This window comes from Onychostruthus taczanowskii, unplaced genomic scaffold (genome assembly GCF_017590055.1).
Source record: "Onychostruthus taczanowskii isolate IOZ18803 unplaced genomic scaffold, ASM1759005v1 scaffold30, whole genome shotgun sequence".
Lineage (NCBI taxonomy): Eukaryota > Metazoa > Chordata > Aves > Passeriformes > Passeridae > Onychostruthus > Onychostruthus taczanowskii.
The window spans coordinates 1,922,909-1,950,147 of record NW_024500350.1 but is presented as its reverse complement, the minus strand read 5'-3'; the positions used below and the strand labels follow the sequence as shown (position 1 = coordinate 1,950,147).

The 27,239-nt window shown below is 44.3% G+C and overlaps 1 protein-coding gene across 3 annotated transcripts in view; it reads left to right on the top strand.

The window, feature by feature from the left end:
- Nucleotides 1–23,335, top strand: part of LOC121338278 (SAP30 binding protein) — a 29,328-nt gene extending 5,993 nt beyond the window's left edge. For 2 of the 3 annotated variants that reach the window (XM_041409109.1, XM_041409108.1), the window contains 8 exons: nucleotides 10,090–10,132; nucleotides 16,141–16,229; nucleotides 18,653–18,744; nucleotides 19,199–19,259; nucleotides 19,754–19,805; nucleotides 20,199–20,257; nucleotides 21,447–21,531; nucleotides 22,207–23,335. In XM_041409109.1, coding sequence (XP_041265043.1) covers nucleotides 10,090–10,132; nucleotides 16,141–16,229; nucleotides 18,653–18,744; nucleotides 19,199–19,259; nucleotides 19,754–19,805; nucleotides 20,199–20,257; nucleotides 21,447–21,531; nucleotides 22,207–22,388 — 663 coding nt within the window. In that variant the 3' untranslated portion in view covers nucleotides 22,389–23,335. The remainder of the gene's footprint in view (nucleotides 1–10,089; nucleotides 10,133–16,140; nucleotides 16,230–18,652; nucleotides 18,745–19,198; nucleotides 19,260–19,753; nucleotides 19,806–20,198; nucleotides 20,258–21,446; nucleotides 21,532–22,206) is intronic. The other variant, XR_005953012.1, reaches the window with a different exon arrangement.
- The last annotated feature ends 3,904 nt before the right edge of the window (nucleotides 23,336–27,239 follow it).

The following is a 27,239-nucleotide window of genomic DNA, read 5'->3' as shown; positions in this document are numbered from 1 at the left end:
AGGGTCAGTTGTGGGTGGAATCAGAGTAGACAGAAAGTGGGGAATGACATAAAAATTCTTTGGTCAAGTGATGATGGGGAGAGTGGAATTTGGAGCCTGCCTCAAGTAGCCCCACTGGAAAGATATTTATTTTATATTTGCCTCAGGTTTTTCTCTTGATTCCAGGGAATCTGCCCTTGTTGGTTTTGATGGAGGGGCACCTCTCTGGCTGTTCAGCCCTAGTTCCTCACTGGAGGGGAAGCCAGTACAAAGTTCTGGTTGGCACTGCAGCTTTCCTGTGGGTTATTTTTGTGCCAAGGAGCAAGTCACAATAAGCTTTCCAAGTTCTAACATTGTGATGTCAAACTCCTGCTTGGCGAGATAGAGAAGTTTTTATGCACCTGTTTGCAGGAAAAGGTGTGCCAGGAGGAGGAGAATATTTAAGCCTCATCAGTCACCTGGAAGCATTCTTCCAGAGAAGACTTCTGGCCCATGGAGTTCCTTTTACTGAGCATCTGTGAGTTAGTCAAAAACACTGTGCTTGCAGCAAAAAGCAGAATCCTTCTCTTTAAGCAGCAGATCAGATATATTCAGATATATTCAGTTGCATCCTGTAACTGTATTTTGAAGTGCTTCAGGCATTCATGGGAAACTGGAGATTCAAACCTGGGTAGAACTAACTGCTCTTCCAGAAATCAAAGCTAGATGGATGCTCAGGCTCTGGAACAGGACAGGTTTGTGAATGGCCACAATCCCTTTTACCTGAGCAGTCACAAATTGGAAACAAGCATCTGCCTTAAAGGCAGATGAAACAAAACCTTCTGCTTTGAAGGGAGAAGAAATAGGCAACAAAATCTGATGTTTAACAGTGATGTTAAAACCATGAAATCCATAGCCTGGAGGAGTTCTTTGTGCCCTTTCCTCAGCTGATGGAGCTCTGGCTACAAACTGAAGGAGGTTTGGGCTTGGGTGTGAAATGTGGCGTTGTGCTGGTTGGGAAGGACAGGGTTAACAGGGTGCAGGTCGCTGGGGCTCTGGCCAGCAGCTGGCTCTGGTTACAGCCTTGATGCAGTAACAAGACACAAGCTTTCAGAGCTCACTAAATGGACCAGCCCTGCTGGAAAATGAAAAATGAACCTTAAAATATTGACCTCGTGCTCCAAGCCTCACCTGAGGGGTTCTGTGCTTCATACTGGAGGGCTGGATGAATTACAGGTTGCAAGTGTTGATCAAGGACAGAGCCCAGCCCTGCAGCTTGGCTCCTGGAGCTTTCCCAGAGGGAAATCATTAACTCTTGAGCCTTGATTGTTTTGTCAGGACCAGCCAGTGTAGGAAAGCAAAGAAATTTGCCACTCCCTTGGCAGGTGAATGCCTGACACATGGTAGCAGTTTTTCAGAACAGGTGGCTATTTGGATGTTTTCCTTTCCTGGTTTTGTTTTTAAGGGTCCCCTCTGCCTCCTCGAGGTGTTGTATGGAGAAGCAGCCAAACTGGGATGTCTCAGGAGGCTGTCAGATTTTCAGAGGAATACTGTGCCCTCTAAGCATGTCTAAGTACCTCTTCCTGATAATCATCAGCTCTTTATTATGTTTAGCTTTTATTGATCCAGCATACCTGTAAAGTAATTCTACTGTGTTATGATGTGTAGGTGTGTACTAATACTTAGAGGCTTTTGACTGTGGTGGTTTTTTTATCTTGCCTACCCATTGACCTGTTTGTTTAAATACCAAAATTATCTTGATTTAAAGTAAAAGTGGTAAGTGCTGAGAACCAGTAAATGGGTGTGTGTGCAGTAATGTAATCCCTGAAATTAACTCTTACTTTGATATGGCATATTAATTTTTCTGAATTCAGCATACATTCATTGAGCCAGCTTCTTAAAAAATGCTTGAACCTACTCATTAACTTTCATCTCGGGTCTAATTATTTTGCTCCAAAGAAGAGGAAAAGTATGTTTGGGAAAAGTTCTATCCTTAAGTTAATATCCTTGCATTATGCATGGCTGTGAGCATACCTCTGTAAACACTTTGGAAGCATGAACTGTGCAGTTCCCAGGGTCGGGGTCAAGGTTAGAACTGCAGTGGTTTGGTTTATTTCCTCACTCATTGCTTTGCCTGGAAGCACAGCCTGAAGGTGCCAGTGATAAGCACTGCAGTCTCAGATTCTTTTTCTGTGTTTTAGCTTCCTTTTAATACAATTGTGTAAAATGCTGTCTGTGCTTCCAACTCTGTGTGTTTTTCCCTTGTTTTAGGTTTGACAGATGTTTTTTCAGAGCTCTATAGAGAGAACCAGAGAATTTTGAAGAGAGTTTAGAGGGGAGCAGAGGTAACTCAGCTGCAAATGCTGTCTCTGCACTGCTACAGTGAGTGCCCAGATATGAAACCAGCTGATACCTGGTTTCCATTTTATCTGGGTGAACCTTGGTTATTGCCAGAGAATATCACAAGCAGCCAAAGCTGTTCTGCATGCAGGAAGCAAAACAACATTTGGCATCTGGGATTATTTTGCCCCTTGCCACACGTACTCCTGTCTCCAGCTCTGTCTGAGAGGGAGACAGATCACAGCCTCGTGGGGCTCTAAAGCTGGAATACCTCCTGGAGAGCTCCTGGCTTCCATCCAGCTCTGGAGCTGTTTGGAAGATGAGACATGTCCGTGGACATGCTCGTTCCTTCCTCCCCGCCGGGCATACATGTTGCAGCAGACTCTTCACTCCCTGCAGTACTGAATACCAGGGATTATTGACACAGGTGTGGCTTGCCTTCTTGCAAAGAAGAGCCAGGCTTGTTCTGTTTGTCTTTAAACTTGAAGAAAAGTCCTTTCTGGAGCTGCTTCCCCTTGCATATTTCACCTGATAAAGGTCTGAGTTCTTCAAGTCCAGCTCTGTAGCTGCAATTATTTCTGGCTGCTGTTCTCAAATAGGCTGTTCTGAGTGTGCAGGTCTGTGCATGTCACAGTGAGAGGCTGAGCAGTCAGCACAGATGGAGCATTGCCTCAAATACCAGCAAATAGCTGAAAATAGCTCCTTCCAGCTGCCTTGTTCTGGGTACAGAAGGAGCAAAATCTGGATAAACTCCGTGGGATCTATTCATGAAGAAGTGAATTTCTCACTGAGGATACTTGCTATTACACCTTGCTCCTACTCCAAAGCATGAAGAATTTTTAGTACTATGTGCTAGGGGAGAAAGCCTGTGCAAGAAGTTAATTTTGTCAGCTCTCCTGAGCCTTGCCTTTGCTGCTGCGAGGCTTCAGAATTTTCACAGACCACCTTCACCTTCTACTTGATTCTGCACTGCAACAGGCTGTAAAAAATAAAATCATCGAAGTACCTTGACATCTCCAGCCTTGTCATGTCTTGCTGGTACTTTACCAGTGAATTTCTATTTCATTGTAGTAAGCAGAAATGACTTGAAAGAATTTTAGGGCTGTACAGATCAGGGGCAGCTGCTGGGAGCTGTTGTGCTCCTGGGGCTGTGAAGGAAAGCAGGTAGCTTTGGGACCAGGCTCCACTGGGAAGCAGGTGTTATTAATTGTACCTCCACATGGAAAGCAAAAGTTCTGGCACACAGATCCTTAACTGGAAATTACTCCTAACAAATAATCTTTGTCAAATACTCAGATAGCATATGTCAGGTGAATGGAGTCAAGTTTCAAAGAAGCTATTTAAAGGCTTTATGCTATGAATGCTTCCTTTCTAAAGCACTTTCTCGCTGAAATGTTTTGCCAGGTTTTGGTTGGGATTTTTTCAGTGGGCTTTTTTTTTTTTTTTTCATTTCATTAATGAATGTGTATTTTTAAATGTAATTTATCTGGAAAAGTAAAAGGCATTGTCAGCTGTGCACATTTTGATAGGGAATGTCTCAGGAGTTGACTCTGATTTGTTCTTCCTTCCCTTTCTGTCTGTGACTGTATCTCCAAACAGATTTGTAAAGCCTGTATATAAGTGCCACTGAAGGGTGGATGTATCAGGCTTTTGTCCTATGGTGACTTATTTCTGAGCTGCTGGATTTCTCTTGGTGTCTAGATCATGATCCCTTCAGGTTTTTCTTAGTTAAATTTCTTATGCTGTACTGGGCACTTTGCCTGGAGTTATGTAGCAGAGCTGGCAAACAGGATATGGCTGTAGGAAATGTGCTTGTTTCAAGCTTTCTCTTGGGATTCTCCTCTCTCACAATACAAGAAAAAAAAAAAAAAGGGGTGGCAGGGGGGAGGAATAAAAGCATTGTACTCCTGTTGCCTGGCTTTCTCTTCCCCAGACTCTAAATGCACTTGACATGCACTCTGTTTGCTGCCTTTAGCCTGGGTGCACACCAGCATCAGGCAGATCTGGGGAGCAAGAAATGAATCATGTCATGCACTTTTCTTATTAAATGAGACATTTCTGGTGTTCTATTCCCATGAGCACTTCTGATCTTTGTAGAGGTAAAACAAGAACATAACTGCTACCATGTTCCTTTAAAAAAGAGAAAAAGGGGAGGAAAAAAAGCACGATGCAGGGTTTGGGGTTGTCTTTCTCCTGCTGCCTGCATCATGTAGACATTTCACCTGCTTGCTCTGGCAAGGCCATCATCACTTGGCTTAGACAACTCTTCTAACACTTTCTGCTAAGTTATAGTTTCTTTCCATCATACTCAGCCAAGTGAGGCTGTTTGTATTTTGGGACTACAGGAGATATTCTGAATTGTAGAGAGGAGGGAAAATTACAAAAGCTTTTGCTGGCACTTGCTCAGATTCAAGAAACCCACTGTAACAGCTGTTACAGCAGCAGATACCCTGGCTACTGTACTGAAAAATTCTCTGCAGTATCTTCAAACTAATACACTGCTTGACAATGGTGTGACTGGTCTGTACTTTTTGTGGCCCAAAGTTTAAATTTGCAATACGTTTATGCAAACAATCAGGTGAAGTAGTTGGAAGAGCGAAGAAATTCTGCAACACAAGAGCATTCACTGAAAAAAGAAAATGTTCAGGGGGAGGTATTGTCTAAGCTAGTTGCTTTTAATATTACCTAGAAGAGTGTTTTTAATATTACCTATTTGAAGAGTGAAGCTGCAGGATTCAGTTCTCTGTAAGTCTAGGGATGCAACTGAGCAGTGGCAAACCTGGCATCAACTTCACCATTTCTTAAAATTTGCATTTTTGTTAAAGCCATCAGGGTCTGGTTTTTGTCTTCTGCCTCCCTTTTGCACCATTTCTCCTGGTAGCTTGAAGTGCACCTGCACTGACATGTGCACCTGCTTCTGCAAGAATTGCTTGAATTTGTACCTTGTGGTGACAGTTAATGCCAGCAGTTATGTTGGATGTGAGCATTGAGCTGGATTTATGGATCTTGTTTCAGCAAGGATTTAGTGAGCATTGTTTTAAGTCAGTCCATTCTTTCCATTAAATAAAGCTGTTCTGGGCAAGCCTGTCCAAACTGGAATTCATCAGTCTCAGATTCATATTGTTTTGCTTCCTTCCTTTAATCTCTGTTCCATGCTGTGAGGGTTGTGTTGGGTTGTTTTTGTTTTCCTTGGAGCTTGAGCAGACACTGTTTTTTTATGTAACTGGATGGAGACACTGCAGGACTGAAAAGATGGTCTATATGTCACCCCAGTGAGGTGAAAGCTTCAGGCAAAATGCAGCACTTCCCTTATGTGTGTGGACACACACTCCCTTCATCTTGCACCCCTTTAACTGATGATGATACCTGAAAACTGAGCCAGCACTCATGAGCCAGGCTCTTACAGGCACTCATCTTGTCCAGGACTTGAAAAAAAACAACATTTGTCTTGGGAAAGTGGAAAAAATGAAAAACCTTTTCCTATACTCAAACAGGATTAGTGACAGCATAAGTGTTGCCTGCTATCAGTGAGCTGATGTGCACAATTGTTCTTGGAAGCACAGAAATCTATGAAAAATATGCAATTTGGGGTTTTTTTAATACTTTGTCCATAGCAGCTTGTGCTCTTCAGAGTCTGCTCTTTATTAATCTCCAGATCAGGGGGAAGGAATCTCCCTCCTGCTTGTTTTTGTGTTTCCAGTCTTCTTCCAGCTTGGCTCTGGAGCACCATGGCATCCTTTGACCTCCTTTCAGTGGCTCTGTTGGAGTGAGGCTGGCTGGCTTTGGGCCCTTAAACCATTGATCTTGTGAGATCAAGGCTGCAGAGTAGATGGCAGCCAGAAAACCAGCTTGCTGAGTGCATGATAAAACACAGTGCTGCTTGTTTTTTTTTTTTTGTTTTTTTTTTTTTTAACTCAGTCAAACGATAAGTGAATTTAGGGTTGCTTCTGCACAGATTTTCAGTGGTTTGGTTTGTGAAAATTCTATGGTACAGGTGTCACTAGCAAAGTCTTAACATTGTTTTTTGAAAGGTCTCAGAATTCAAATGGAAATGAACTCTTTAAGTGATGCCTTTAGCTCTGGGATGCTTGAAATCTCTAATAATTTCATATATTTACTTTGATGGGAAGTTTTGACATAAAATCCCTCCTGCTGGAAGTGCTCACCTGCTTGATTTTATGCTCCATGTGAGATACTGATACAAATACATAGCACAGTGGGTATTGTAATCTACAGAGATCACCTTTGCCTAAGTGGATTTAGGTAACTTCCCTATATAACATTCAGTTACCTTCAAATTTTCCATTGTTTAAATGCTTTGGAATTCCTTTAGAAATCTCTCATCCACGCATAAATATTTCTTCTCTTTCATAACCAAAAGGTAGCAACTTTCCAGTATTTATTGTACCTTATTTTTCCACTTGGTGATTCTCCATTTCATTCCACTTAATGTATTAGATAAGATCTGCAGATTTGTGGGTTTTATTCTGTCTTTCCTAATCAGTTCATTGTACTCATCTGTGTCTCCAACTTAAATTAGCCTAAGGGAGTGTAGAACAGTTCTTGTGTGATTGCTCCACTGCAAGTCTTTAGAATGTTCTGGATCTTCAGCAGATACTCAGAGGTTTGAACAAGACTACTTAAACCCTGCATCTGCCAAACTCTGGTCAAGTTGTTGATGCTTGCCTTGTAGTTTTCAACAGCAAGCTGAACAAATATGAACAAGCACTGGAGGAGAAGTTGGTCATCCATTTGTATTTTGAAGGCATTTAAGAGGTTTGAAAGCAGCCCAAGTTAATGAAAAGCTGTGTTGATGTCTCCAGCTCGTTCAGGATGGAGCAGTGGGTGGAGGTATGGAGGAACTCATCACTAAGCAAAATTCCTGTCCCTGGGCAGTGAGGTGTGGCTGCAATCCAGGGCTCAACATGTTTGCTTTTGTTTGGTGTAGCTCTGGGCTCTCTGATGTCTTGGCTGAGGCCTGTGGCCGTGGGGACTGGACTTGTTGGAGTGGCTGTGGAGGGAAGGTGTGGGCCAGGGCAAAACAGTGGAGCCTGATTGGACTGGCTTGATTTAGCCTGTTCTAAATGGGACAGACTCAAAGGATGAAAATTAAAAAAGAAAATTCTGGTTAAAGCAAACTTACTGATGATTCTGGACGTTCATAGAACATAGTGTTTAACACAGCTGACATTTCAGAGATCTGTGTCTAATATAAGGTACATGGCAGGAGAGGGTTTGGCCATCAGATTCTCTCTCACCACATTAGTTCATGTTTCCTGAGAGCTGTGTACTTATGCTTGGTACTAACTCCAGGCATACAGGGAGACTTGAAAATGAGAAGTCAGAAATGCAGCACAGCCCCTTGCAAGGCTGTTAGGGCCCAAATAAGAGGACAGCATTTTTTGGGGCCTGTGTCTGAGGCACCTGAATTTGGCTGTGCCACTGGGTTGCTTAAGTGCCTGCTTGACAATATTGCTGTTTTGGGGGGGGTTATTTCTCTTGCCTTTGAGGACAAGTGGGCAGAAGGAGATGGGAAGCCTCATGGAATAATAAATGCAGTGCTGGGTATGAAGAAGGATCAAGAGCTGCTCAGGGACATAGCCTCTCTCTTCCACTTCCTTCTCAGTTCCACTGAAAACTTTCAAGAGATAAGAGTAGCAGGATGTAGTTTAGTCAAGGATGGAGCTAAAGCAATTCCCTCCTTTGACCTCAACAAACATTTGCTTGTTGTCTCAAACCAAGGTGAGAAATAGTTTTAATTACCCATCTAGCTAGCTCCCCCCTGAGAGGGATTGAGCAGCCTCCTGACACACTGTTTACTGCTGCTGAGTCACTGTATGTGCCTGGGCAGGTGTTACCTTGCATCTGCAGCTCTGTGAGCTTCTCCAGCCTCTGGATTTGTCCTCACAGCCCATCAGTTACCACAGAATTGCTCCCACTTCTCCAGTGGTGACCTGAAGCTCAGTCTGTGACCTCCCCATCCACGAAGGTTTGTGGAGAACACAGTCTGGATTCCCTGGATTCCTGTCCAGTGCTCTCACCAAAGAGAGCTATTGCTTTGGCATAAATTTTTTGCTTTGAAATGTCACGTTCCTGTTTAAATTGTGCTCTGTGATGCTGGGAGAAGAGCTGCTGATGCACACACCAAAGCCATTGTCTCAGAGGGGTTGGAGCTGTGACACTTCAGCCCATCTCAGAGGGGCCTGGGGCCAGCTGGCCAGGGAGAAGATGCGTGTTCCTCTGTGTACTTCTTTCTTTTTCTAAAATAGCTTTAGCCTTGTATTTTTTTGATCCAAGTGTACTAATGCAGAAATAGTGCTTTCTTTTTCTTTTTTGTGTCTTCCATGAATGGCTATAAAAAAAAAAATGCCCTGTAGCAGTTAGTGCCTCACAAAGAATTTGTTTTTCTGCTTCCAGAGGGCTTTGGCTTCTCTGAAAATGGGTCATTTTCAGAGTGAGTTTGGCACAGGCTCTTCCCACATCTGGCTTGGTGACCTCACTGCTCTCTCCTCACCTGATGCACCTCTCACCTGACTGGAAATGGAGAAAAGGAGGGGATCAGGGAGCTGTTACCAAGCAGCAAGGAGGCAGCATTCTGTCAGTGTCAGGTTCAATGAATGGCCTCAGTGTTTGGAGGCACTGAGGAATTTTGGACAAACAGTCCAGTGAGTCACAAAAGGTCTTTGGGAGGGAGGCAGAGGGCAATGTTGGGATGCAGCTGGTACTGTTTCAGAAACTTTATTTGTGCTGAATTTGATATCGCTTGTGACTCTCCTGGGATCTCCCAGAAGCACCAGAATATTTGGGTGTTGGTCTCCCACACCAAGTATGGTGAAACCATATTTAGGAGTGTCTTATCCTACATAATGCCTCCTGCTCAGCACACTGTGCTGCAAACATCTGCAAATGAGGTGTCCTTAATTTCTTTAACCAGGCAAGGATTAGCTGTGTGGCCATCTCCAAACAGAGCACTGCAAGCCAGTGCAGGTTGCTTTTGAGTCCCTGGTTGAGCAAGTTGGTTGTATCACTCCTGGAAAGCAGCAGCAAGAGAACTGACAGTGGGATCATCCTGCTAAAATAGGATCTCCCTGGCAGTTTGGTTTGGAGAGGGTTTGTCAGCCAAAGCCCTGCATGGCACAGTGGCAGGGATGAATTTAGCATCACACACACACATCTGGCAAAGCTCTGCAGCCTGGGACCCTGCAGAGCTCTGGGAGCTTCCCAGAGCCTGGAGAGGCTGATCAGGAGCTGCCCCCAAGTCCCTGAGCTCTGGCTCTGGGAGCACCTGGGCCGTTGTCACATTCTCTGGGGAATGGACCAGGCTGATCCTGCTCAGAGCACTGGGAGCTGCACAGAGCTGTGGTTGGCATTCCCAGGACTAAAGGAGTCTCCTGGATCCAGCCTGTGCTCACCTAACTGTGCTGTAAAGCACTGACTCCTGGTTGGTGCCCAGGGCCAGTCACCAAAAATGGAGCATCTGTGGTTTGATCTGTTTTGAGGAAAGGCTTTGTGTACAGCAGTTTCTGTGGAATTCCAGAGGAGTTCAGTGTCCAAGACCTGGTGAAACAAAGCCTTAATTGTTTAATGAAATTTGCAAAGAAATGGAGCATCCTGTTAGACTTCGACTTGCCATGGTCCAAACATTGTCCTCTTACCTAATAAATTGGATTTCATTCTTAATTTTTATTCTCTTGTCTCAGAAAGAAGTTGTACATTTCTAAATAAACAGTGTAGCTTTTTAGGTTGGAGGCATAACTTGACTAAAATCTGTTTCTTCCTCCTTTTTTTCAGGAATTCTCAGAAGTGGAGAAAAGAGATCCTCAGGAGCTAGTTGGTAAGTTCACTCAAAGGTATTTATTCACAGGTTTTGATTCATGCTAGACCTTGTAAGTCCCACTTCATAAAAAAGATCTTCCATCTTCCCTGGCAATGCTGTAATTTCAATTACTGCCTGAATATTTTCCATGAACTTTTCTTCTGAGAGAAAGGCTTCATGCCTAAAAATAGGAAAATAATTTCATGTTTAAAACATGTATGTAAAGGGCAGTGTTGGTGTTTTTCTAGATGAGCTTAAAACCAATAGTGTAGCTTTGTCTAGCCAGTGGAAGCAGGAGTGAAGACTTTGTTCTGTGGCTTCCAAAAGTCACTAAAAGTATCCCCATTTAAATGTGAGCCACTTACAGATTTACAGCTGCTGTGCTGACATAGTACTCTATATTTTCTAATAGTTACTAAAACTTGATTTTTTGTGACATCTCATTTATTCATTGCACCATTATTAGATTTGGAAAGTCCAGGGTTGTCAGCTTGAAATACAATAATCTGCTTGGTCTCTTTGGAGCTGCACAGAAACTGCATTTTATATTGCATTTCTGGCTGTCTTGCACTGATCCTCTGTTCCTGAGGTTACTCCTGCAGTTGTGTGGTATCATTTAATAACATCAGTAAAAACGAATGAGTTTGGAAGTTGCTTCATCTCTCAAATCAGTTTGATATTTCAGCCTTAAAATGTGGTTAAGTGTAAATTAAGATGGTAAATACTCAGGTGCTCAGCTGTGACTCCTGCAGCAGCCATCACTGAAGTGTAGGATTTATAAATCCTTTGTAGTTGGCTTGCACAGTCTTTGCCACTGCTCTATTGGATTTTCTGCCTTTAGAGGGCAAAACTGCTTCAACCAATCTCATCACTAAATGCAACAGAAATCTTTCTCCCATCTACTCATCCTCCTCAAAATGCACCCTGGGAACACAGATGAGACAACAGCATTTGGGGTAAAAAGTACAGCAAAATCTCTGGAAGCAACTGCTCTTTTCCTCTGTTTTCCATATGGGTGAAGCTGTGCAGTTGTGAAGCAATGTAGGAAGTCCTTTCTTAATGAAGGTGTAAGGCTCAGGTTACAATTCTGTTAGTCCCCTTTTCACACAGTGACTGCCCAGACTGGATTCTTTCTCTCACCATGGCCCAGACTTGCACATGGGTTTAAAAGCAGCACAGGGAGCACTTGGTAGTGTCACAGGTCATGGGTGAGCAGTGTTGGACAGTCTGAGACCTGGACTGAGGTCTCTGCAATCTTATCTTTAATATCCTTTCCCAACAGCAGTGTGCAGGCTGGCTTTGTGCAGAACCAGGTTATTAGAGGTCAGCATACTTGCCATACTGGATTCTGTAGGTCTGTTCCATTAGACCATATCTTATCTAGTTAAAAGGAACTGTTGCAAGAGACTTACAGTTGGAGTAATGTAGGAACCACTCCCTTTCTGGAAACTTGGACTTTCACAGTTAAAATTCTTTAATGGAAAAAGGTGCAAGATTTTCTCACACAAAGTGAGTAACTGCTCCAATCTGGACACCTCAAGTTTTGTCTATCAGTCTATGGAAATCAAGGTCCTCCTTGGATAGTTTTCTACATCTGCTTTTTGCATTAAAAGAGGGCAGGCCTGCCCTTCTCAGAAGATAACCCTACATTTTTCAGCATCACCTTTATTAAAGCCTGTGATTGTTCAGTTGCTTAAGTATTAAATAAATGTAGGCTCCTGCCAAAAGCACTGTTTGTGTTTTACCTCCCCGGATGCACAATAATGTTGGAGCACTCTGGGAGTGGGAGCCAGCTGGGATCCATCTTCACTGCTCTTTTTTTGTTGTTTCTTTTTTTTTTTTTTTGTTCTTTCCCGTGAGGTTTCCAGCTGGATCCATTCCCTGATGTTCTTAGTGCAAGTTAGGTGAGCACTGGAGTTGGCACAAAGAAAACAGTAGGGATGAGCTGCTGGGAAGGGGAAGGGCACAGTTGTCCTGACTTATGCCAAAGTAGTGATCACATAATCAGTGGCTGGCAGAATGAGAGGGAAGGTTTCAGCCCCATGGTTGAGAAGGAAATATGTGTGAAACTTACTTTCACAGATTTCTACATCAGCATTGTCCTTTGGGGCTTTTTGTACCACTCTGAATCACAGTTCATGGTGCTGTCACGACATTGCATTTGCTGTTTCCTGCAGCCCTGCAAAATAATACTTTAAGGATGTAGGGTGTTTTGCCCTGAAGTTCTTTGCAGCATGGTTGTTTACCTTTTGGATTGTAAGAAATGTTCTCTCCAGCCCTTGGGACATCTAAGCACAAAGTCAGTGCTCATAAGAGCAGAAAGGATGGCTGAGTTGCAGGTCTCCATCTGCATTTCTCAGCCCACGGAGCAGAAAGGGACCTGGTGTCCTTCCATGGATGGGTGACTCACTGGCATGTTATTGTCTCCAGTTCTTCCCTCTGATTTGGCTGTTCTGGTGCCAGGAAATCAGAACCCCCCCCCCCCCCCCGGTTTATGCCAAGCAGCTTTGACTGGAGTGCCAGGGAATGCAGTTGTAGAGGGCAGGCACCACCGGTTTGCGTGTCTCCAGGGGAAGCCCTTGTTGCTCTGATCACCCTTTCCTTGTTTTTATTTTTTTTTTTTTTTTTTTTTTTTGTATAGTGTGACCTTTAAAAAGAAACTGGCACCTGAACTGCCTCTGATCCCTTGTGGCTGCTTCAAACACAGCATATAAGTGACCCCTGAAAGGGACAGGAGTTCTTCATCCCACCTGGAGCAGCGTTAATCCAAGAGCCATGATCCACACTGTGCCTGTCCTATACAGCCAGCTCTTGTGCTCTCTGTTCTTTTGGTTTTCTCTGCACTAGGAAAACATTCCTACCCATCTGCACGAAAACAAATTCCTGTGTGCTCTCTGACAGTGTCTCCAGCACAGCCTTTGGACTGGGAGCAGTCATTTCCTTCTGGAAGTGGAGCTCACAGTTTGCACTGTGCCACTTTCTCTCTTTGCAGATTTGTCTCCTGCTATTGGGTAGAGGTCACATAATCCATCTATCTCAAACTGAAGCACATTAAATGTAGCATTTCCATTTAGTTTTCTGCCTTACCAAGATCTGGTGAGCAAATCCTTGAAATCTGTGAAATACTCTTCACTGAATGCTGAGGTGCTGAGTCTTTGCAAAATTGCTTTGGCCTGCTCTGCATGGCCTGGGAGCAGAGGAGTGGCTCTCCTTTACCACAGTGCATGTGCTGACTGCACAAAAAGCTACAAACGCCTATTGCTTGTGCTGAAGGCTTTAATTTTTAGGTCAGCTTGTGGAAGGAGAATGCACAGACTAAGCACCAGCAGCAGTGTCCTTTAGCAGCAGGAAGCTTTCAGGGGCAGTGGCCCCTGCTTTCTTGAACCCCCATCTGACTCATGGGATCTGCTTCACAGCCCTAGTTCTTTGTCAGCACTGAGAATCTGATTGGGGAAGATATTTACTTACTGTGAGCCAGAATCTGGGTGTGCCTGGAGTGATTAATTGTGCCAACAGCCACTTCCTGAGGTCCACACTTGGAGATCCTCTAGGCTGTGAGCCTGCAAATCACAGGGCAAATTAGGGGCTGAAGCCAATGTCACTACCTGTGACTCATGTCAAAGTAAAACTTTGGTCTTGACAGGAATAACAGGATGCACAGAGCAGTTGGATGTATCCTGTGAGGACACACCTTGTTGTGAGCTGTTCATCTGCAGTTATTGCTGTGGACATGGTGGAAAGCTGCCCTTGGGACATGGAAAACACAAAATGTTTTATACAGGAGTGTGTGGCCATACATGCAAGTGCCAGGATTCTAATCCCAGCTGCCCTTTCCTCTAGGGAAAGAGCTGGTGGGAAGGTGCTGTGGAATCAGCCATTCTGTGTGGGGAGCAAGTCTGAGGACTGCTGGAGGGCATGGATAATTTGTATTTCCTTACTGTAAATAAGCCCAAAGGGGTTAAACTCACCCTGTTCTTCCCAATGATGTGGCACCTCAGTCTGCCTGCAAAGTGATGAAATAACTGAGTAATGCTGCAAGTTTGTGCTCAGTTTGTCAGGTGCCTGTCCTGCCTTGCTGCTGGCATTGCTCAGCTGCCTCCAGCCCTGGTGGGATTGCAGGAGGCAAAGATGCCTTAGTTCCAGCTCCTTGTAAACCATTAAAAGATGCTTTCCACCATAATGTTGACAAAGGATTATTTTCACAAGGCTCAAACAAAAGAGGAAATGAGCACCAAACCTGAAAAATCATGCATCAAAATATATTGTCTCATTGGGAGCTCTTGTTCTGCTTCCAAAGTGGTTTATTTTTCAAGGGGGCTTTGAGTGGATTGCTGAAGATATTCTTATGACTTTGACTTTTTTTGAAGGTAAAACAGAGGTCCTGCCCAGAGTTTCTGAGTTTATATGAGCATACAGTTCCCCTTCCCATAAATGTTTTGTTTCTCTGTGGCTCATCTCCAAACACAAGGGAGCCTGTATGTGGAGCTAGGCTTGATTTTTTTTTTAAAAGGTGCTTTCTTTGCCTTATGAAATCTGGATTTAATGGTCTTCTTTTTAATGCTTATGCTGTGAACTTCTTAAGCCACTAATCAGCTTTTACCTTTCCCAGCAAGCCTTGTGTGCTGTGTATTACCCACACTTGTGTGTCTTTGCCACTGTCTTTCTGGGTTTCCTGAAGCTCTAATTAACCCAGAGGCCTCCCCATCCCACCAGCAGCTGTAACCTGTAACAAATGTGTGCCTTGTTGTCAGGGAGCTCCCTTTGCCTGCCTTTCTTTGGGGACTCTGGCAAGCTTTCCTCCTTCCATAAAGGCTCCCACTTGGTAAATGCCAAAGGACACTTTTTGTTCGTTACTGGCAACTGCTGAAGAATTTAACCCTCAGCAACATCTTGATCAAATAGAATGAGTGGTCGCCTGCCAGCTTTTCCTCTCCAGAGGATATTGTCCTTAGTGCTTCACATTTTCACAAAGGACATGGAAACTGTAGCAGCAGTGATGGTGTGTGGTGTTGTTTATCTGTGGCCTCAGCTCTCCAGGGTTCCAGCAGCCCTCTCTGGCCTTTGGGCCCTCCTGGCCTTTTTCCAGAGGAGCTGAACTCTGGGTGCTGGAGTTGTAGCCCAGGCAGCTTTGCTGAGGAATGTGTAACTGAGGAGCTGCACATGTGAACAGCTTGGTCGATGTGACTTGTGTGCTGCTCTCAGGTCTCTTATCCACTACAGAGCAACTCTGGGATGTGTTCCCTGGGCAAATTATGCTTGAGAACAATCCCAGCTGCTTAAATGGGGCACAAATCTCTGCTCCAAGGCTTGGCCAGAGAACTGCCTGGATTTCCCATAATAGTGGGAAAGTAGCAAGCAATAGGGGGAAATGTGGCCATTTCTTTTGCTGATAACTCTGTAAACTAATCTTTATAGGGCAGTCAGGTATTTTAGTAGTATATCCCAGTACAAACAGCTATGGAAATTTGGCAATCTGGACTGGGCTGCTCCCAGTCCTGCAGGACGAGTTGTTCTTTCTAGCAATATTCTGTCTCTGTAAGCAAAGATCAAAGTGCCTGTTAAGGAAGTATTAACTTAAGGATGAAATGTAATTTCTTGTGGTTAACTCTTGACAGCCTTGGGGAGCGTTGTTCTCTCTTTGAGCCATTTTGGTTCATCCAGGTATGCCCTGAACTAAATACTCACCAAGTGATCATCTCCCCCAAAATGGCAAAGAGCCAGACTGCATAAAATTGATCCTGTGCTCCTCCACATGCATGGTCCCATTCTCTCTCCAAGAGTGTAGGTATCAGTAAAACAAGCATCACATCCCCTCTTCTAATGACCCAACCTTCAGGTTCTTTATTTGCTTCTTGCTCAGCACCTTGAAAACACCACAAGTACCAGCTGTCAGCATTCTCATCACCTTTGCCCTGGGTTCCCAATGAGGGAGTAGTGCTGACAAAGACATAAAACAAGTTTAATGACTTGTATGGCTGAAATTTCCATCAGTAGTTCCCAAACTCATCCCAGTTTGCTCTCTCCAGCTTCTTTTTCAGAGAGAGTGCGGAACATGTCTCCAGATGAGATCAAAATCCCTCCTGAGCCTCCTGGCAGATGTTCTAACCAATTGCAGGTTGGTATACAAGTCCACTTTTTTTTTTTTCTTTTTTTCTTTTTTTTTTTTTTAAGATTTGCCAGTCAGGGCATATTTGGGAACCCTGCTCAGTAATTATACACAAGGTAAAGCTCCAGTATTAAAGCTGGGTTTTACCATGCTGAGTTTATGAATGCACTGTGCTAATGCTTTAGGCTTTACAGCAGTTCTAGTTTAGGAATCTCAAAGTAGCTTTAAGCTGCTTTCCAGCCCCTGTGGGTTAATTATGCTTTAAAACAGCTCTTGATCCCAGCAGTGACACAGAAGCAATGTTTACTGTCAGGGCTGCTTTCCTCTTACCTCAGCAAATTCAGCTCCCTAGCAAAGAACAAATTGTTTTTCTATACAGGCCCGAAATCCCCTAAACTGGAATAGTTGAGGCAGCAATGCCTGGATTCCTTTTCCACCTACATGTCTCTGGATGGTAAACATTTAGAGGGAAGGCTGGTAGCTTAGAGGCAACAAAAGAACACAAGCACATGTTTTCTCTGGTGCATACCCAAATAACAGCAGTGACCAAGTTTGCAATAACCTTCTGTGTTCTCCTCATGGAGTGCAAATGAAAGAGCAGGGACTGCTGTCTGCTAACACACACTGGAGTTTTAACTCTGGTTTTCTACCCAGCAGAAATTAACATAAAGAATCACTCCTGGACTGCTCTGTAAAGTAGCCCCTAAAATGCAGTGGTGATTCAGGGTGACTCACCATCCAGATGATGCTTTCTTCACACACTGTACCTGGGCACACCCAAACCTCCTCTAGTGCTGTAGCAGGATTTTACTGCTCTGACATCAGTGAACTGGAGTGTGTTAGACCTGAGGAATGCACAGAGCTTGACAGGGCAGACAGAATAAAGCAGAATTTTTCCCCTTTGACAGAAGTTTAGTGTGTTACATCAAAGAGAGCTTGTCCTCTCTTGGCAGGTCAGACCACATCTTAGAGTACTTTGAGCAAAGAGATGGGATTGTTCCTTAGAAATGCAAAATGTTCTGGGCTTTTCACTTGGTGGTTTGCTCTTTTGTCAAATTTTTCCTCTGATAAACTGTATTTTGAACTCTGCCAAAGGGAGGACTTCTTATTATAAAGTTGACTGAGTAGTTGCCCATCTGTGGACTTGGGGAACCTCATTGCTACTCCATGGGGAGGGGATGAAAGGGAACACCTATTCAGTCATTTCTACTCCCCAGATTCACCTTTTTGTAGTTTGGTCCTTCAAACCTCACAATGTATTGCTGGACGTGGGGATGGTGTCATTTCCTCTTGCTGATTTTGTGACAACCTGATGAAAACTTACCTTATAAAAGTTTTTTTAAGGTTGTTGAGTTTCATATCAGCTCTTAACAATCCTCCTTTATTCAGGCTGCAGCAAGCCCTCAGACAATAGTCAGCTCTGTGTTTGACTGTCCAGGGAGGGAGACATGAAGTGACTTATCCAGAAGCAACAAAGGAAAATTGACTCAGCTTCTCCCATCCTGAAAGACTGAAGGCCCAGCTCTGGTCTTGTTTTATGTGCCTCTTGTACATGAGAAATTTCTGTCATAAAGAAAAGATTATGGAAATTACTGAGGATATTTTAGCAGTACCACTTAACTCTCTGATCTGTCTGAAAGCTCCTGCCTCTGCTGTCCCTTCACCATCACCACAGTAGGAATTCTTTTATGTACTTTCATCCACCTTACTGAGGAAGGAAAAAAATCATGTTTGATTTCAAATATTTTTGCCTTTTTGGAGAGTAGCCTGCTTAACATCTGCAACCTGGGTCAGTTAAGTTGCCTTTGGCACGGGCTTGTGCCTTGTGGGTGATGTGCAGAGAGCAGCTGATTCCATCTGACTGCTACCAAAGCAGGGATTTATGAGCACATTGTTCCTAAGAGCATTTGGCTGCAGTGGGCACCCCCAGCAATACCTGATGATCACACTGGGTTTAGTTCTCCAGCAGAACTTGGCTCTGCTCTGGGTAACAATGAGCAGGAACTTTGCCCTGTGGGCAGTGTAGCCCAGCTGCTGTTTCTCAGGTGCTCACCTGAGGCTGCAGGTGGGTGTTGGTGGTTGCTGAGAGTTGTGGGGGAACTTCTGGATTTCAGAATTGGCTTTTCTGTGTCGTGGCTGTAAAGGGAAACAACAGCCTGGGAAGGAGTCTGTGCCTTGTATGCAGATCTTTAATCACTAAAGCCTTCAGTAAGTGCAAAGAGAATTCCTTTACCAGTCAGACAGTTCATGAAGGTACTTCAGACACTCAAGGAAGAAGTGTCTCATGAGCAGCCTGGCCCTGGTGTAAAGGTGAAATCCTAGCTCTGTTCAAGGAGGTCACTGGTTCAGTTGGCTTCTTTCCACATGTACAGGAATCAGCTGGTGTGCTGCTCCTTTTCATCCTGGCTCACCCTATAATCTTCCTCCTGTAGGATAAAATTCAAAAGCTGTATGAGAGGAAAGTGAAAGAGGGCATGGATATGAACTACATTATCCAGAGGAAAAAGGAATTTCGCAATCCCAGGTGAGCCACCATCTTTTCATGTGACCACAGCACCACAGAGCTAATTTGAAGAATTTTCTTCTTTGTTGGAGTTGTTGCAAAGGATCCTGAACAGGAAGGACTACTGCTTACAAATTGTCTTTCTCAATTTTGTGACTGAAACAGTAAAACTCCTCTTTGTGTTTGGTAAAGCAGCAGCTGGAATTGGTGTGTTGGTTAGATTCCCAATGTGAAGGCTTGGGATGAAGTACTTTAGAAGATGTGACTGTTCTGGGAGCTGGGAGATGTTTTGGGGAATGGGAAATACTGTGCATAATGGGGTGCCACATCCATCATAGCAGGTGTAGCTTCCCAGGTTCTCATTTCACTTTGTAGTGTGAAGAGGTGACAACCTCTCTCTGTTGGCACATCTGAAACACTTCTGTTCCCTTCTACCTCCCTGCTTCTGTTCTGACCTCTTGCTTTTCCTTTGCAGCATCTATGAAAAGCTGATCCAGTTTTGTTCCATTGATGAACTTGGAACAAATTATCCAAAGGTGAGAGGCAGTGCTTTTGATGAAAAAGAAGTGGGTAAAGGTAACACAGAGATGTAAAGTCTCACCTCAGGCTTTCCTGAGGTGTTGTAATGCAACCTCAGTCTGAGCCTCTGCAGTGAAGTGAACATTTTTGTGTAGCACTGAGCCTCAGTGCCTCAACCTTTGCTACAATGATTCTGCACAAAACCACTGAAGTGTGGAGCTCTGAATGGAACTCCTTGAGGGGGGAAAGAAGCTGAGTAACAGAAAAATGCATGACTTACCCCAACATCCTTTTTGCTCCAAAGCTGTTTCTTCATTCACAGCAGAACATGGTCCCATAAAAGAAGGTCTGATGGGACCTTTGTGTCACTGGGATAGAGGAAGAAATCAGTGGTGATTCTCATTGTCACCTCTGATTATCATCAGAGAACAGAAATACGTAAAGCATTTTTGCACTGGGTTTTGTGTTTCTGTGGGAATAGCCCTAATCTGGTTTATTTCTTTTTTTTCAGGACATGTTTGATCCTCATGGCTGGTCAGAGGATTCATATTACGAGGCACTAGGTAATTCCAGGAAGTCTCTTTTTTGTCCTGGCTTAGGTCTTTGTGTTTTGTACTTAATTAACTGCACTGGAGTCTTCACTTTATGTATAAATGAGAAGTCATCACATGCTGCTCTTTAATGATTCCATTCTGGTTGGATGTGCCTGAATGTTACTGATGCTTCATCAGCTTGGAAAGACTTTTTTAAATTGGTTCTGCAATGTTTTCATCTCTGAAATGACTAAATTAGTGCTGCAATGCTTTGATTAAAAAGCAGCAGTTGCTTTCATGGAAGTTTAATTTTTCTATATAGAATCTGAATCTATTTTTTTTTTTTTAATCATGGGAAGTGTGTGAATGAGAACTGCTGAATTTTACATTTCTTAGTGCTTCACATCTTCTGCTCTTTCTCAGCTAAAGCCCAGAAGATCGAGATGGACAAACTGGAGAAGGCCAAGAAGGAACGCACAAAGGTACCTGCTCAAAACCTAAAGAGATGCAGGTGCAGGGCTTTTCTTTCTTTCCCTGCTGGATTTAATTCTATTTCTTTGCTATTTCTGTGCTAAATCTGCTTGTTTTATCCCAGATCTCTCCTTTCTTGCATGTCCTTTCCCATACTTCACAGATCAAGTTATTTGTCCTTCCTTATAGGTCCATTTATAGGTTGTTTATTCTGCTGGATTTCCTCCTGTTTTGTCAGTATTTTTAAACCAGGGCTCTAAAAATGGCATTCAGTAAGTCAGGTACAGGCAAGATAATGAATAAAAAACAGCTTTTTCCTTAATTTATGACATTTTGCCTGGTGCCTAGCCTAGTTAAAGCTTAATTTCCTCACTATGTCTCAGTGTGACAGAATACCTGCTTTCTGTTCTCTGTGATATTAACTTGTTGCATCCAATTTCCCAAAAAACTGGGCCTGTTTTAACTTTGTGCATTTTGTGACAAGCCCAGTTATTCTTAGATATGCCCCAAAAAGAACACAGACAGACTTTGGAAGAGATTTCATTCCTGTCCTGTGTTTCCTTTAAGCCAGTGGCTGGCATTAAAACATGTTTAATGTTAGAGATTTGCCACCTAAGCTGCAGAAGGCTCTTTCCATCTCCAGTACATGGAGGGTTTTTGTGCAGTGCATGCTGTGTCTTGCTGCCTGTTTTGGTTTTCTGCACAGTAACCCAGGTATCTGATCATGCCCTTGCCCACATCTGCAGTTCTGAGGCTGCAGTGCTGTTGGAACTCTTGTTGCCAGGTTTCCTGCTGTGGTGCAGCCGCAGTAAATTCTACAAGCAGGGACTTGCCTTGCATGTTCCTTAAAGGAAAATGAATATGAGCTTCTAACTGTTTAAAGACAGAGTTAAGTGACCAGGATCTATCCTGTCTGAGCTGTATCAGATCTTGTGCTTGTACCAGTAGATGAACACATTTTCATTGTATCAGGCTTAGGAGCTGGGTTGCAGCTTAATTAATCCTTAATTCTCATGGCCTGAGGTCTGTGTCTTCCTTCCCACATGATGGGCAGCTCAGAGGCCAGTCCAGTGTCTTACATCACACTAAAGCTGTTTTAGAAAAAAAACTTAGAGAGGTGCTGTGGGTTAAAAAAAGGCTGTTTATCTTAACACTTCATTTTTTATCTTCTCTTTCTCCCATGTGTCTCTCCCTTCCCAGATTGAATTTGTGACTGGCACTAAAAAGGGTACAACAACAACTGCTGCTTCCACAACCACCACAACATCCAGCACCACTGGGGGAGGTAAAGAATAGCTGTGAATGTACCCTTTAAGCTGCAGTAATGCTGGGATTAGTGCTTCCTGAAGCCTGAAGGCTCCTTACTAATCCTGTAGATAATGCAAGGGAGTGTTTCTGCTGAGGGGTGTTGGACTAGCTCTCCTCTAGTTCCCTGTAGCCCATGGCTGTCCTTCTGGAATGGAAGACTGGGGCCAGGTGGGATAGTGAAGAGACTTACTAGTGGGTCAAGGAGCCTGCTGCTGTCTGTGGTTGAAGAGTATTCCCAGGACTCATAGATTTTGAGATTTGGAAACACAGGAAATCATTCTCCTGCCTTGGAATCTGAGGGGAGGGGACAAAAACCACTGGAGGCTGATGAGTGTGTCCAGTGCCTGTAGCTGAGCAAGTGGGATACATGAGCTCTGTTGAAATTAAATCTACTTTGGGGCAGGGAGTGATCCTGTCTCCCCTTTTGCTGGAGTTCAGGTGTGGAGTTCTACTCTGACTCCTGGTACCCCAAGAGAAAAGTTGCCTTTCCTCCTCACTGCTTACTGCCAGTGTATCCTGAAATTAGTGTAAGGGGAAGCTGTCTAGTCAAGCAGTGGGATATTAGGGGTTGACAAGACAGGGTGTTAAGAGGGGATTGGTGACCTCTAATGTAATGCTAATCCTTGTGTGCTTGGTTTAATGAAATTCACAGATGCCCAGAAGAGGAAGAGCAAGTGGGACTCTGCCATCCCCGTGACAACGATAGCTCAGCCCACCATCCTCACCACCACTGCAACACTGCCAGGTGTTGTCACAGTGACAACCAGTGCCAGTGGCTCCAAAACCACGGTGATCTCAGCTGTAGGCACCATTGTGAAAAAGGCCAAGCAGTGACTGCTGTGCTGGGCCTGGAGTCTTGGACTTGTTTGTCACCAAAGCCATTGTCCTTGGAAGGGAGGGGTGGATTTCTCCTTTGGGAAAAGATGACAAGATTCTTTGAAGCAGCCCACAGTTCCCCTTTGGAAGGCTGGGGGCAGGAGCAGGATGCCAGCTGTGTGCCCACAGGAATGGACCTCTGCCCACCATGCCTGTGGCTTTGCTTGCTGGGGGAAGACCCAGGCTGCCTGTGTTGTGCTGGAAGAAGATGGCATCTGGAATCAGCTTGTAAAAGTTTGCTTATTAATTACTGCATTGAGGTCTTACCTACCTGCAGGTTTGTTTTGGGGGGGAAAAAAAGAAACTCAATTAAAAGGGCAAGAAGTGAAAGACTGTCAGTGTTACCCCTGTGTGTTGCAGGTGGTGCTCCAGGGCTGCCTGCAGCCTGTGTAGGTGCCTCCCTCCAGAGTCAGCTCAGCTCTGAGGGAGTTGAAGCAGAGACAACCACTCAGTGTCCACGTCCAGATGTGTAGCAGAGACTTGAAGCAAACTCTGTGAGTGTAGGCTCACTCTTTGTTTTAGCACTGACAGCTGTACCCTGTGCTCTCTGTGTAGGTCTTTGTGACCACATGTGAAACTGTGCAACTCTTGAGGAAACTGTGCTGGAACATCCTGTTACCATCTCACAAGGATGGAGATGTCTATGCAGAACCCTCAAGCTCTAGAGGTTTGATTTGTGAGCTCACTTGCAAAGACCTGTGCAGAAACACTTCCATGGCCACGGAATGAGGTTGGACAGAAGCAGAGGAGAGTGTCTGATCCTGTTTGTGACGTTGTCCATCTTTGTTTTAGCTCATGATGTTCTGTGAATGCACACATGGCAGTTACTGCTTGCTCCACTGTTGTGAAAAAGTATTTTCAGTTGAAAATTTTGTTGAATAAAAATTGAAAAGTCTTTTTAAAAAGCCCCTGATGTCATTGATGTGTCTGCATTTCTTTAGAGTTAAATTTCTACTCAGAGCCTCTTTGTCCTAGTGTATAAAGCAGTGATAGGGGAGATGGTTGCCAGATCAGCAAAAGTGTAAGTTTGTGAGAATTCAGTGGTTTGGGGTTGCTTTTTCTTTTTTCTTTTTTTTTTTTTTTTTTTATTTTTTTTTTTTTTTTTTTATTTTTTTTTTTTTTTTTTTATTTTTTTTTTTTTTTTTTTATTTTTTTTTTTTTTTTTTTGGTTTGGGGGGTTTTTTTGTTTTGTTTTGTTTTTTTGTTTTTTATTTCAGTTTTTTCTGTAGCTTGTGTCAGTCCTGATCAAAACTTTGCATTTATGGAGACTTAAGGTAGAAACAACAAGTTGATATCCTGGCTTTAGATAATTTTAAAACATGTTAAACACGTTGTCCTGGTAGTCATTTAAGCTTTAAAAAAAAAAAAAACAAAAAAAAAAACCATCTGTGTATCCAGGACCCCTGGAGCAGCAGTTTCCAGACTCCTGCAGTAACAGCTTCTGCAAGAGATGTGCAGGACTGGGCTGTACTCTGGCAGTTCCCTCCTGAGCTCCCAGAAGTCAGTGTTTGCTTTCTGCAGAGAAAGCAGCTTGAACCAGGCATGATTTAGGTTTGGGTTTGGGGTTTTTCCACCAAAAAAGGTGGAGTGAGGATGCCAACCCCTGTATAACAAACTTGCAGCCAATAACTCACTGCTCTTGTTAGTCTTGCATGCTGTATCAAAGGTAATAAATGGATGGATACTCAGGTTGGAAACTGCAGTTCTGAGGGAAATGCCTTTTTCCCAGCTCTGAAAATGGCGTTGGACAGGTTGATGGCTTGCACTGGGCTGTGTCAGTCAGTGCCAGAGGAGCTGGAGGGAACACCAGGCACACAAGGGTGATGTCCTGAGGGAAAAGGATCCTTCCTGACCTGGGAACCATGCCCTGAAGCCCCAAAGAGGAGTTTGGGCTGGTTTGCTTTGGAGCTCTGGCTGTGAGCCCTGCTGAGTGTGTCAGGACTGCAGCTGTGCCCCGAGGCAAACCCAGAGCTGACACTGAGAAAAGGTTCCTTGTGCTGCTGCAGCAGTGACTGCTCAGGCTGCACTTGTGACTCAAAGCTGTAGATATTTGTTCTTACCTCTAATTCCAAAGGGATGCTAACCATAGCCAGGAGAGTAAAACCAGTCCCATTTTCATAATTCCACAGTCCAAGAGTTACAGTCTCTGCTCCTTGAACACCACAGGGCTTCTCTCTGCCTGTCTCCTTCCTAAGCAGGGATGTCTCGTAGCTCGAGGAGCTTTGTCTCAGCTGAAACTCCACGTTCAAGTCTGTGTGTCTGCCCCAGCAGAGGCAGGAGAGCTGCAGTAATGAACTCATCCTTGGCAGAGTCGCTTCTGCTCTCCCTCTCCCTTCTCAAGTCTTTTCTTCCACCTCCATGCCCCGAGGTGTTGATTTTCTCTCCTGTTTGCTTGCTGTACTTTAGAGACCTGCCCTCCTTTGATGCTGGTGTGGGAAGGGATTTTGTGTGTTCAGGACTCGCTTTTATTTTCTGTCTCACTGGGCGCTGCCGGGCCGAGGGAGCAGGTGGGGAGGGCAGCCCTTGCCAGCCCCACCTCAAACCGTGCAATGGGAGCACCTGAAGCTATGTTTTCCTTGGACTGCTGCTGCACTGTCTGGTTTATTGGGGAGTTATGCACTGAGATGAACAAAAAATGAAAGAAAGAGTCTCCCTTGCCAAGGCTTTGGGCCATGCCAAGGCTTTGCTGATGACAGCTCCCGCAGTGAGGGAGGTGGTGGCTGCAGCCAACACCTGCACAAGCTCCTTTCCAGCTCTTCTCCGTTGCAGGGGTGAAGTTAGCTCCTGTGAAGCCCCTCAAACAGGTGGGCTTTGTAATGTGCCCAGAGAGTCATCAAAGGAATGAGCTGCTCATTCCTGGGGAGTGGTGTGAGCCTGGGAAAGCCCAGAGTTGGTACCTGCAGGGAATCACAGGATGGGTGAGGCTGGAAGGGCTGCAGTGCCCCAATCTCCCTGCTCAGGCAGTTTTTCCTGGAGCACTTGGCACAGGGTTGTGTCCAGACAGTTCTGGAATATCTCCAGAGAGGCAGTGAGAAACGCAGATCTTCTCAGCAGGGCTCCCCAAAGCTCTCTAGTGTTAAAAGTTCAGGTAAATAAATTGCTGTGGAGGCTCAAGGCCCCCTGAAAGGGCAACAAAGTTCCACCAAAGTCTCCTCTTCCCTTTGAGGGGAACATTTACCTCAGCACATTCCTGCGTGGCTTTCACAGAGCAGGTTTCCACCTCTGAGCCTTCCCTGCACTGCTGTTCCTCTGTTTATATTCCACTTCCTTCCTTTTGTTCTGAGCGAGAGCCATGGACACCAATGACTTCCAGTCGCTGGTCTCTGTTTATTTGGAGCTTGGGCTGGGCTCGTGCTCTGTGCTGCCGGTAAACAGCAGAGCTCTGGGATCTCACAGGGAAAGGTTTTGCCTTTTGCATAGAAGACAGGGGTGTGCTCAGCCTCTGGCAGCTGGGTGAGGAGCTGATGGATCCCTGGAAGGCCCTGCTGTCCCCAGGTGGGTGACAGGAGTGTCCCAGGCTGAGGTTTTGTCCTGGATCCTTTACTGATGTTTTCCTCTGGTGCTGTCTCTGTGTCCCTCTTCCCTCTTGCTGCCAGTCTGTCCCAGAGGCAAATGTTCATCAGGGATGTTCATCAGAGAGATCTTCCTTTAGGAACCTGTTCATGACAAGGAACATCTACTGGAAAACAGGAGGCACTTGTAGCTAGTGCTGCCTTGGGGGAAAGGCTGAGGGAGAAAGTATGGCAGGATTTCATCTGGCACTTCTAATTGAACAGGGAATTATATTAAGCATCATTTAGTGCAATAAATTATGTGCACATTAATGTACATTCATAATACATTATTACACGTTCCCTTTATTTAAGCCACATAGCAGGGTATTGTCACTGCAGTGTACAGTGCAGTGATGGGATTAAGTGTTTATTTTTCTTTTAGTAATGTGTGTTGTTACAGAACTCAAAAAGGAGATGAATGTGCTCCAGCAGCAGGATTTTGGCTGTAACTGCACAATAAAGACCTAGAAAAAGCCCCAAAGCTGTCTCCAGGCATGCTGTGGTGGCAGGACAGAAAGAAGAAACGCTCTGTTGCAAGCTGGCATGGCATTAAAAAAAAAAGAAAATAATTAACCCTGAAATCACTTATAATTATCAGTAATTGGCACTCGGACTGGTAGTCAGCAGAGAGAGCAATAATTTCATGTGAGCTATAAAACTACATGTTTTCCCTCCTAGGGCAAAAATTTCTAGGCCACGTTGCCACCACAGAAAATCACTGATTTATGAATGCAAGATTCACCACAGATGTGGCTGTGAGCTGTGGTGGAGCCATCTGCACTGAAATCTGCTCACCCTGCATCTGAAATCCCTGTCCTCTGTTCTTAAAAACAGCAAATTAGTGTGACAAAAGCCTGATCCAGCAGGCAGGGAGAGCAAGGTATGGAACCAAGGCAAGAACTTGAGTTCACCTGGTGTTCTTCCCTGGTGGAAGTAATTTGGAGTTGCCTGAAAGACAACTCACTAACCAACCTTTCAATTTTTTTTAAAGACGTGATGAAGTTAAAACCTTTTATATTCTCGTGAGTATTTACAGAAAATTTCTAATTCCTCTCTGATTTTTTGCCCTAAACATTTGATGGTGAAGTTGCGTTTATATTAGAAAAGTGCCTTTATCAGCACTGCAAATGTAAAAGCAGCCTAGCTACAGCTCTGGAAAAACTCAGGTTCTGTGGGCTTGGCACTTCTTAGGTGCTGGGGGGACATGCTTCAAAGAAAGGTGCAGAATTGGTATCTTGAGCTCTTCTGGCAACAC